The sequence below is a fragment of the Gopherus flavomarginatus genome, chromosome 2, assembly GCF_025201925.1.
Source record: "Gopherus flavomarginatus isolate rGopFla2 chromosome 2, rGopFla2.mat.asm, whole genome shotgun sequence".
Classification (NCBI taxonomy): Eukaryota; Metazoa; Chordata; order Testudines; family Testudinidae; genus Gopherus; species Gopherus flavomarginatus.
This window is the reverse complement of record NC_066618.1, coordinates 128097342-128109936: the sequence shown is the minus strand read 5'-3', so window position 1 is coordinate 128109936 and position 12595 is coordinate 128097342. Positions and strand designations below refer to the sequence as shown.

The following is a 12595-nucleotide window of genomic DNA, read 5'->3' as shown; positions in this document are numbered from 1 at the left end:
CACTATGTCAACATACCCTGATACAGAGCAATCTGGATCACTTCATAGGCTAGGCCCAAGTAAACAATATGTTTTTTAATATGGCTAAATGTAATACGTCTAGGAACAAAGAATGTAGACCATAGTTACGTGATGGGGGACTCTATTCTGGGAAGCAGTGACTCAGAAAAAAAATTGCATGAACTCCCTGTGGCCAAAAGGGCTAATGCAAACCTTGGATGCATAAACAGGGGAATCTCAAGTAGAGATAGAGAGGTTATTTTACCTCTGTATTTGTCATTGGTGCAATCACTGCTTCATTTAAAATTAAATTAAAATGCAGAGCCCCCCAGACTGGTGGCCAGGATCCGGGCAGTGTGAGTGCCACTGAAAATAAGCTCGCGTGACGCCTTTGGCACATGTGCCATAGATTGCCTACCCGTGGTCTATAAATACCTACACAGGGAACAAATATTTAATAACAGTCTCTGAAATCTAGCAGAGAAATATACAATGTGATCCACTGGTTGAAATTTGAAGCTAGACAAATGTAGACTGGAAATAAGGCACACATTTTTAATATCGAGAGTAAGTACATAATGGAACAATTAATCAAAGATTGCAGCGGATACTCCATCACTGACAATTTTTAAATCAAGATTGAATGTTTTTCTAAAAGATATGCTGTACAAATAATTTTGGGAAACTTCTATGGCTTGTGTGATACAGGAGGTCAGACGATGATCATATTGGTTCCTTGTGGCTTTAGAATCCATTGATCTATGAATGGAAGACTTGATTGGTTAAAGAACTCAATATACAATCTGATGAGATATCTTTTTTGCAAGGATTTTCCTTAACAAAAGGAATGAATAGGAACCAAAAAACTCTCTTAATCAAAACTGTTATTGATGTTTCTGGAGACCAACCTCTGAATAATCTCATTACCTGGTGCCTATAACCTGTGGGAAGCTTTGAGCTCCACTGATTATTGAAATGCCATGATCACTTTATGATAATTCATCCTCCTCCGTTCTCATTCATTCTATACCTCTCCTATCTACTGCTATATCAGAACTGTGAGAACCAGAAATAGGGTGACCAGATGTCCCAATATTATTGGGACCTCCTGATATTAGGGGCTTTGTCTTATATTTGCAACTGTACCCCCACCCCTCCGAAAAAAGTGTCCAGATTTTTCATATTTGCTATCTGGTCACCCTAGTCAGAAATTACTTTGGCCCCAATTGTGAGGAATTCTTTGCAAAATTTGAGCTATGTTGTGAATTTTTCTGCTGTAGGGAATTTGTTTTAGTACATAAAACTGTTCCTTGTTTTCTTATTTTGGCATCAGTAAGCTCCAGATATTTTTATTCTTCTCAGAGTACTATGACTGCTTTTTAAGAGGGTTAAAGATAAATAATATGATAGACACAGTGCATCGGTGGTCTACAGTAGAGCTGGCCGAAACATGGGATTTCCAGTTTGCAGGAAATTTCTCATTTTATGAAATTTGATTTTGTTCCAAATCAGAACAAAATCATGCTTATTTTATTTAAACTTTTTCAAGAACCAGAAATACCTCCCCCGAGATTTTCATTTTAGCAACACCAACACAAGGTGTTTATGAAACAAAATCTGAGCCCCAACCCTGACAGCTGCTAATTGAAATTAATGTTCTCGTTGGCTTCATCACTGCTATTAGCATTTGGAAGCTGCTGTGGCTCCCAGAGTCTGTGGCTCTGGAGCAGCCCTCTCATGTAGATTTCCCTTGTCTGGGAACCCAGGGCTTCCTGACACTTCAGTCAGCTACTGGGAACCTAGAAGCCCTGGAGGGATGTCTCTGGCCCACGGCAGTCCATATGGCAGCACTGCCCTGGAGCAGGGCTGCCCAGAGGGGGGGGCAAGAGGGGCAATTTGCACCAGGTCCCAGGTCCCGCAGGGGCCCCCATGAGAGTTTTTTGGGGCCCCTGGAGTGGGGTCCTTCACTCGCTCCAGGGCGGCCGGAAAACTCTTGCGGGGCCCAGGCCCCTGGATCTTCTTTCGCTCCCGGTCTTTGCCGGTGGGGGGTCCTTCCGCTCTGAGGCGGAAGGACTCCCCACCGGCGAATTACCGCTGAAGCAGGACCCGCCGCCAAAGTGCAGCCGGGTCTTTGGCGGTGCTTCGGCAGTGATTTGGTGGTGGGGGGCCCTTCTGTTCTGGGACCTGCCGCCGAAGTGCCCTGAAGACCGGCGGCGGGGGCCCCCCGCCACCGAAATACCGCCGAAGACCCAACTGCACTTCGGCGGTGGGTCCCGCTTCGGTGGCAATTCAGTGGCGGGGGGCTCCCGCCGCAGGTCTTCGGGGCACTTCAGCGGCAGGTCCCAGAACGGAAGGGCCCCCCGCCGCCAAATTACCGTCAAAGCGGGGGTCCCCCGCCACCGAAGACCCCAGGCCCCCAGAATCCTCTAGGCAGCTCTGCCCTGGAGCTGCAGACCCTGGGAGCTCATTCCAAAACCTCCAGGCTTCCAGGCTCCCTGCTGCAAAGCCAGGGCACCCAGGCTCATTTAATGGAGCCTTGACATCCTAGCATGGCTGTCTTCCCTGAAGCCACATGTCCTGGGAAACCCAGATTCCTTAGCAACCAGCAAGCTGGCAGGCAGGGTTCCATCATAGTTCCACCTTTGATCCACTGAAAATCTTTCAGTGGAGATATTCTGTGACACATCTGAGGTTTGACATACAGGAATTTTGTTAGAAAATTTCCAACCTGAAGAAGAGCTCTCTGGAAGCTCAAAACCTTGTCTCTTTCACCAACAGAAGTTGGTTCAATCAAAGATATTACCTCACCCATTATTATCTCTCCAAACAGCTCTAGTCTGTTACACATGTCTAAGGGTTCGTCTACACAGCATGGACTAGCCTCGTTAGGGATAGCTAGTTTGAATCCAACTCACACAGGAAACAATAACAGTGAAGTCAGTGCAGCACGGGCTTCAGTCTGAGTACAGCCAGGTACAGACACTGGATGCATGCTCAGCTTGCTATCCTATTCTGAAGCCTGCACTGTGCTAAATTCACTGCTGTTGTTACCTGCATTAGCTGGGTTGCCCTGTAGGCATCTCAGTAACTCTCTTTTCAATGTGGCAACTCCAAAGACAAAGCTATTTCACCGGTTCCACCAGTTTTCTCTTTCATAACTAGTATATTTGTATTCCTACCCTGAAGTGTTAGTTTCAGTGTATTCATTTTGTCAAATATGTCCATCAGGTATGTTAATGTTGTCAAGGGCATGTTACACATGGGATCTGCAAGTTCAGTTCTTCCAAGGAAGAGATTTTTCTGATTCTGTCACTCAATTCAAATACACATTTTAACACTTTCCAGGTGACAACCATCTGACTTCACTGTGAAATAGAAGCTGAGTGTGGGCAGACTCCACAGCTTTGCACAGCATACTAAAGCAGCATAAAGCACTACCAGGGATTTTATAAAATAACTTTCTTGTGCTGCCGCCCCACTGTTCTTTCCAGTTGTGGTTGCTGCTCCATTGTTGCACAGCCTCACACACATAGCCTAGTTAAAACCTTCATCCACCATGAATTTATCAAGGATCTTGAATATTTCCTCAGCAGTTGTTTGGACTGGGATTTCTTTGCAAAATAAAAATTCTTCAAATACGGTTCCTGCTTTGACATATCTCACATAACATGAAGCTGTGCTATGTTGACTATGCCTGTGGATTCATCAAATTGCACTGCAAAATATTTGCACTTCTTAACTTGTTCTATTAGCTGGTCTTGGATTATTTCTGAAAGGTCATCGCTGCCTAAGTAGACAGTATTATTTGACATAGGAATGATTTTCAGCACTATGGCTACTTGTTCCCCAATCATAATTCTACACATAGAATATCAGCAATATGAAGAGGAGTACTTGTGGCACCTTAGAGACTAATACATTTATTTGAGCACAAGCTTTCGTGGGCTACAGCCCACTTCTTCGGATGCACAGAATGGAACATATATTGAGGAGATATATATACACATACAGAGAGCATGAAAAAATGGGAGTTGTCTTACCAACTCTGAGAGGCCAATTAAGTAAGAAAAAAACTTTTGAAGTGATAATCAAGATAGCCCAGTACAGACAGTTTGATAAGAAGTGTGAGAATACTTGCAAGGGGAGATAGATTCAATGTTTGTAACGGCTCAGCATTCCCAGTCCCTATTCAAACCTAAGTTGATTGTATCTAGTTTACATATCAATTCCAGCTCAGCAGTTTCTCACTGGAGTCTGTTTTTGAAGCTTTTTCGTTGCAAAATTGCCACCCACAGATCTGTCACTGAATGATCACATAGGTTAAAGTGTTCTCCTACTGGTTTTTGAGTGTTATGATTCCTGATGTGAGATCTGTGTCCATTCATTTTTTTGCATAGAGACTGTCTGGTTTGGCCAATATACATGGCAGAGGGGCATTGCTGGCACATGATGGCATATATCACATTGGTAGATGTGCAGGTGAATGAGCCTCTGATGGTGTGGCTGATGTGATTAGGTCCTATGATGATGTCACTTGAATAGATATGTGGACAGAGTTGGCATTGGGCTTTGTTGCAAGGATAGGTTCCTGGGTAAGTGTTTTTGTTCAGTGATGTTTGGTTGCTGGTGAGTATTTGCTTCAGGTTGGGGGGAGTTTTTTGAGGCAGGTTTACCAAGCAATTCAGATCACCCTGAAACAGTGAATTCATTGTTTACAAGTCATATGATCTTTGTATCATATACAGACTTTATCCATGATGATTTTATGTTATCCTCCAGGTCATTGATATAATGTGTTAAATAGCATAGAGCCAAGAATCAGTCCTTGAGGCATTTCACTAGAAACATATCTACTTAATGATTATTTCCTGTTTACAATTATATTTTGAGAACTGTCAGTTAGCCAGTTTTTAATCAATTTAATGGGTGTCATGTTAATATTAAGGGTAAGGGAGTAGAGGAAGAACAGGGAAAAGAGGGAAGACTGCCCTCATAGCCCAAAGTCTGAGGCCTGGAGAGCTCAGAGCAGCTATTTACAGAGGCAGCAAAAAAATTGTGATGCGCTTGCTGAGCAGATGTAACAGAGAAGGAGGAAGAAGTTCTGGAATCAAAAACTGAACATGGTCTTGGTGACTCCATCAGTCATGACTTCTAGACTACAGGATTCTCTATGCATAAGAATGCACACTTTTGATTAATTTTGTTCACAGACTGACTAGATATCAGAGTTACTCCATTAATAACCAGATTTTGAGTAGCACAAAATATTTTCCAGGTATCACAAAATCCACATGTGATCATGAATGTTATGTTCTTCTCATTATTTCGAAAACTTAGATTAATGGAAGACAATTTACAAGCTTCTTTGTCTTCGTGGTGCCTAGTCACAGGTAAGAATCATTTGTATATTTTTTGTTTGACCAAATGGCGTACTTTATTGAAGATCAACAAGAAAAAGAATAGAAAAAATAATGATTTTTCATCTAATGATTTGGAAATTGATTTAATAATTAACAGATAACAGTATGAAAGAAAATTTAAAGAATATGTAATGAGCCTTTGTAATTGATGGTCTCTTGCTACTCACGAATGTTTGATTTACAGAGCTGCATATTTCCTTTTTTGGATTCTCTCTCTTTATACACTAAGGCCACGTCCAGACTAGGGTATTAAAATCGATTTTAGATACGCAACTTCAGCTACGTGAATAACGTAGCTGAAGTCGAATTTCTAAAATCGAGGTACTCACCTGTCCAGACGGCGCGGCATCGATGTCCGCGGCTCTCCGTGTTGATTCCGGAACTCCATTCGGGTTGATGGAGTTCCGGAATCGATGTAAGCGCGCTCGGGGATCGATACATCGCGTCCAGACTAGACGCGATATATCGATCCCCGAGCAATCGATTTTAACCCGCCGATGCCGCGGATTAGTCTGGACGTGGGCTTAGAAGACTTTATATTAACACAGTCATGTCTGGGCTCATTAGTGAACATAAAGAACTCATTTACTCTATAATAACTAGTTCTTTGTGATGTTGTAGTTAATATGGAGTCCACTGTAGGTGTGCATATACCCTAGGCATGCAAGCTTGAAATACTTTACCTAGCAGTGTCCAATGCAACCATGCATACACGCTGTATCTGCTTGTGCTTCCATGCAAGGGCACAAAGGGTGGAGTGGCCCCAACTTTCTTTCAGTTCTCTCACCTTAAAGCCCATGCAGCTGAGGACAGTAGTTTGGATGGCAGGTCATGGGATCCGCACAGATTATAGCAGCTCAAAGAACCGACTATAAGTGTTAGGGTAAGTAAGTGTTCTTTCTTCTTCATATATAGCTATGTGTACATGTAAGCCTGCAGGACTCACCCCTGCAGCACCTCCTGTTGGTCATTGTTGCGGGGTGGACCCCCACTCCTGCCCTGAAGGGTTAAAAGCAGCCCTGGGAGGGGGTTGTGGCTGGAGAAAGCAGCTTTTGGGCTGGGCTGATTGGAGGAAGTGGCTGCAGCTGGGGCCATGCCCCAAACAGATTCAGTTGGCCCTATAAAGGCAGAGAAGCCAGGAGCAGACAGAGAGTCTCCCTCCACCTGCAGAGGGAGAAAGGCCTGGCTGCAGGGAGCTAAGTACCTGAGTGGAGCAGGGCTCGGGACAGGCTGAGGAGCTCCAGCCTGGAAAGCCCCAGGCTGTGGCCTAGCATTGGGCTAAAAGGTACTAGGGGTTGCAGGGGGCAGCCCGGGGTAGGCCAAGGCAGCAGATCCAAACCCAGCCTTGCCAGTGATGAGTAGACTGATACTGCAGTCTGCCTCAGGGTGTGGGGCTAGACAATGATGGGCAGTAGCCTGATACTGAGGTGAGGTGGGAATAGTGGGTGGGGGTTCCCTGGGAAAGGGAGACCCTAAGACTGAGGGGTTACTGCCAGGGGGCAGCACCCCAGGTAGAAGGGCACCGGGTCCAGGGAGGGACATGGTGCCAGAGGACAGGTGGATCACCGGCCTGCAGAAGGTGCTCTGGAGCTGGAATGAGCTAATTCCTGGAACAGACCAGCAGGAGGCGCTGCAGGGGTGAGTCTGCTCCTCTACAGTTGTCCTTGGGAATCAGCTCATCTAGCCTCCAGAGAGCCCTCTGCAGGCTGGTGTCCCATTACCGCTGGGCCCCCATGTCCTTCCCAGGACCCCTTTATCTGGGGTGCAGTCCCCTGGCCTTACACTCCTCAGTCTCATGGTGTCCCCTTCCTGGGGAACCCCCACTCACTATCCCCATTGCATCTCAGTCTTGGCTATTGCCCAGTCTCTATCTAGCCCCTGTCCACTGGGGCAGACTGCAGTATAAGCCACTCATCACAGGCAAAGGGGTTTGGACCTGCTGCCTCTGGCTATCCATGGGCTGCCCCTGCAATCCAGTACCTAATAGGTCTTACCAGGCCTGCGGCTTTCCTAGGCTGGAGCTCCCAGCTCCTCTGGCCCTTCCCCAGCCCTGCTCCAATCCAATCTAGGTTCCTTACTTAGCACCTTGCAGCCAGACCCCTCTCTCTTTGAACGCAAAGAGAGATTGTGTGTCTGCCCCTGGCTTCTCTGCCTTTATAGGGCCAGCTGAGGCCTGATTGGGGCATAGCCCAGCTGTGGCTGCTTCCCCAATCAGCCTACTAGCTGCTTTCCCTGCCACAACCCTCTTCCAGGGCTGTTTTAAGCCCTTCAGGGCAGGACCAAAGTAAGCACTACCCTACACTACAATTAGGGCTGGGAGTAAGATACCAAACTCAGATAGACACACCCAAGTTAGTTCTGCTGGCTGGAACAGAGCTAACATGGGTATGTCTATGCAACCTGGGAATCACACTTCTAGCTCCAAGTGTATATGCACTCTTAGTATTAGTGTGGATCCCAGTATAGATGCCTAGCAAGCAGTATCCCTCCAGGATGGTGGGAATGAGGACAATCAGCTGCATCAGCTGAACAAAAAAAAGGAGTACATCTCTTCCAAACTTTGTCTGATCTGGCTACTAAGTCCAGCGTATACCACTTGACAAACATGAGCAGGACCTTTGCAAATTTAGGATATTATGTTATGAAAACATGCTGTGGATGCCATCTGAGCTCTGGTGAATTTAGCTGTAAGAGCCAGCAGGAAGGGTATAGCAGCATCTGGTAGCAAAAGGAGAGATGTTTTATCCATTCTGAAAGTTTCTGGGATGAGTTCACTTGACATTTGGATTGGCCAGCTACAGCAGGTAACAGGATCAAATCTTTCAGATAATCTTCACATCTATCAGCATAGTATTGAAGGGACCTAGACATGTCCAGAGTGTGGAGTTTCTTCTCCCCTTGCATAGAGTGTGGTCTTGGAAAGAACATAGGTAAGTTGATGGATTGATTTAAGTGGAACTCTGATACCATCTTTGGAAGGAATTTTGTATGAGGTCTCAGGACCACTTATCTCTGTGAAATAAGATGTATGGAGGATCTGCCACAAGTGTTTGCAGCCCCCTTATTCTTCTGGGCAAAGTGACAGCCACCAAGAATACTGTTTTAAAAGGAAGATGGTGGATGGAGCTTTTTGCAAGAGGCTCAAAAGGGGGATCCATGAGTCTTAAAATAGTTCCTGGTACTTTGCCTGTCCCTCAGATAATTTGTATAGTTTTATGAATTGCATTTTATTTTATTTTTCTGTAAATTTCCTTCTTACTGATCAGTGGTGCAATATCCACATAATCAGCAAGAATAACCGACTGACTATGGAGCAACACTGTGAAACTCTCAAAAGACAAGTGCTGTCATATACACAAAGTAAACTGAAAAAACAGTAAAACATTTACTTTAGTTTCTGTCAGCTATCATACGTATAGGTACTACGATTTAAAATAATAGATATAAAATGTTGGTTAGAAGTGTGATTTTTAACCTGGCATCTCTTTTAGGTGATAAAAATGGAGAATGACATGATCCCAGTGAATGTTTTCAACTTGCAAGTACCCATCTGACCCCATGTGGTTCCTTATTAAAAGTGAACGATTGGAGTGCATCTATATCTAGAAAATATATCATGGTGCAGTGCAATTACAAGGTTTTACTGGTAATGAATTTGGGATGCCCAACTCATGAGTTATGGATGTTATACCAGAGGAGCTGGGAAAATAAACAATCATGGAATCAACAATTTCACTTCTATATCACTTGCTTTTTATTGTATTACACATCCCATCCCTCATTTATATGTGAGTAGTCCCATTGAACTAAATGTAACTATTTGTGTGTGTTACATTGCGTAAGGCTTGGAGTCTTAGATTGTAATATTCTGGCCTGTGCTCCAGCTCCGTTCCATAGCATTGGGCCACCCTTTCCATATATCAAGGAAGAAAGACAACACGGCTGGAGTATAACAATCACTCACTGTGGAATGGCTCCTTCTGAGCCATTGCAGTCAGGTACAGTTTAGATTCTAGAGTAACTCTGGCAGTTTAGAGTATTGTTTCCCATCCCCCACCTCTCCCACTTAGCTGCAACAAGTGGAACTCTGAAGCAGACATGGATTGGCCTTTGATCATTCATTGGCCTATGTAGCACGTTGCACACATTTGACTTTTTATCACAGGCACCAACTTTTTTCTGCACCTGTGGGTGCTCGTGCCTCTGGCCCTGCCCCCCTCGACTCCACCCCTGCCTCAAAATCCCCACCCTAACTCCGCCTCTCCCTTCCCCTAGTGGACCCCTAGCCAAGGGATCTAATACTGATAGTATATATCTATAAATCTTCAAAACATTTAATCATCTTATTATAGCAATCCCTCTGAATCTGTTTATTGGTCATAAACGAGATTCTTGTTTTGTTTTTTTAAAAGGGAAAATTTCAACACAAAACTTTTGTTAAAATAGAGTTAAGGTTGAGAGTGCACATTTATAATTTAGGGTAAAAAATTACAGGGCTCTTATAATTATTCCTGAAACAAGCTTTATAAATTCAATTAAGATTTAATTTAAAAGAAAACCAAACATGTTAAGGGATATTGATGCACAGTTAAGGAACCTAAGTTAACAAAATGATAGCTTTGCCTTGCACATTTACCAGGATGAAACCAAAATATGAAAAAAATCATATGGGTCTTTAATTGTCAGTTTATCTGACACCACAAATACCAAAATTCATCATCATAGTTACATGGTTATTTCAAGATGTTACTACAATTTAGATCTGGCAAAACTATTTGAGGTCATTTTTGGAGTGCTTTACGTTTATTCACAAGGACCTTGAGAAACTGGAGAACTGGTCTGAAATCCTCAAAGTTAAATTCAGTAAAGACAAGTGGAAAGTACTACATTTAGGAAGGAAAAATCAAATGCACTAATACAAAATGGGGAATAACTAGCTAGGTAGTAGTAGTGTTGAAAAGGATCTGGGCGTTATAGGGATCACAAATTGAATATGAGTCAACAATGTAATGCCGCTGCCAAAAAACTAATACCTTTCTGGGGTATATTAACAGTAATGTATGTGAGACACTGGAGGTAACTGTCCTGCTCCACTCAGCAATGGTAAGGCCTTGCCAGAAGTATTGTGTCCAGCTCTGAGTGACACACTTTAAGAAATATGTGGACAAATTGGGGAGAGTCCATAGGAGAGCAACAAAAATAATAAAAGGTTTAGAAAAACTGACATATGAGGAAAAGTTTAAAAAACAGGGCATGTTTAGCCTCGAAAGAAGAAGACCAAGAGGGGACCTGATAACAGTCATCAAATACATCAAGGGCTGTTATAAAGAGGATGACAATCAATTGTTCCACCATGTCCCGTGGTAGTTTCAATATTTAATCACTCTCACTGTTAAAAACTTGTGACTAATTAAAAATTTTGAATTTGTCTGTCTTCAGATTCAAGACATTGGCTCTTTTTTTGTCTTTAATGCCTAGTGTTTTTTCTGCATAAGAGTACATATACTCCCCAATTAAGTCACTTCTTTATCTTTTTGATAAGCTAAAAATGAACTCAAGTCTCTCTCTCTGCAAGACATTTTCCCAGACGTCAAATGATTTTCTGGGTTTTCTGTGCATTATGTGTTTGTATAAACAGACACAGAGCATCTTCCAGAAAGGAGTGCCTTTTTCATACATACTCAAGTATGTCATTTTCCTTGAAATTTCTTGCAGAATAGGTGGAAATTTAGGGCTTCAAGACCATGTCACTTTTTAAAGCTTGCTACTTGACATTAACATACAAGCATAACATTTCAAATTTTCTTGGTATTATAAATAATAAATTAAAATTAAAAAAAGAAATTAAATATAACAAATGAATAAAATTACATCATCTTACCCTCTATATTCTATGTACTTGTAAATACATCCTGCAATTAGCATGGCAATTAAAGCATAGTACCAAGAGCAAATGAACATCAAGGCAAAACATAAACTCATCCCCAGGAATGAAAGAGCCCTAAAAAGAAGCACATTTTTAAATTTATAACATGCCTGCAAATGTTCTACAAAGTCAATTCTTCCATTAAACTAACTCTCAGAAAGATCTCTCTAACAAAAAAGGCTATTTCATAATTTAAATGCACTGTCAACAACTTTAATAATCATTCTGAAAATGCTGAAAACTGAATACAATATTCAATATATGCCTGCAATTTTCAATTCTGAATCTCTCTACTTATGCCTACAACTTTTTTCAAGTTTTAAACAGGTCTTAATGTTATTTAAAATCTATAACTTTCAAGTCTATTTTAAACTTCAAAAATATTCTTCATTATTTATATTATTTTATATAAATCCATGTAAAAACAACCAACATTAATATTCTTGTTAAATTCAGTCAATGAAGTATGATAGATTTACCTACTGATATGGTGCCCTAAGTATGTCATACGATAATAAAAACTGGTGTATGATAAGTATCCGTTGTGGTTAGAGACTAAGAAATCTTTTAAATGTAAAGGTTAAAAAAAGACAGATTGGGATTTAAAATTTAAAATAAAAATGTCAGGTTGAAAAACATAAAAAGGTAGAAGTTTAAAAAATAAAATATAAGTAGACAAAAGTTTTAAAAAGAACAAATATAAAAATAAGAATTGGTCATTAAATAAAAATGCAGTTGTTTTTGTTTTTTGTTTAAATCACACCACGCAGAAATAGGAAGAGGTTTATAAACAAAAGATTATATGATAAGTACCAGTAATGACAGATTTGGACGCTATACTATATTCCTTTATTAAAAATTTTTACACTCTCTTTTTGAAGAGCTCTTATACTTGCAGCAAGCCTTTGAAATTTGGCAAAATTGTCCTGGAGTCAACTAGATGCCTTTTGTTGGCTTCAAGAAAATCTGTTTAGATTTGGCCAAGTTACAAGGTGTCAAAAATTCCAATTTCCTATCTGTTTCTCCCAAGGCACAGCCTGTTTTTGGTTTGTTGCCAAACATCCCCAAAATTCCTTTAAAACTCTAGGCAACCATCTCAGGGCATCTCACTTCAGCAGTTTGCACAAAGAGCTGAGACTCCAGACAGGACATAGATAAAATTAATATTCTTTTTTTCCTCCCAATTAAAATACCCTTTGGCCTAAGGGAAAATGCACAATGCTTGAACCAAGGGAAAATCCTGGAATCA

General features: G+C 41.9%; 1 protein-coding gene across 3 annotated transcripts in view; it reads right to left on the bottom strand.

Moving 5' to 3' along the window:
• The window catches only part of SLC12A7 (solute carrier family 12 member 7), a 283899-nt gene that overhangs the window by 60872 nt on the left and 210432 nt on the right, over positions 1 to 12595 (bottom strand). For all 3 annotated transcript variants that reach the window (XM_050938142.1, XM_050938143.1, XM_050938144.1), the window contains one exon: positions 11302 to 11421. In XM_050938142.1, coding sequence (XP_050794099.1) covers positions 11302 to 11421 — 120 coding nt within the window. The remainder of the gene's footprint in view (positions 1 to 11301; positions 11422 to 12595) is intronic.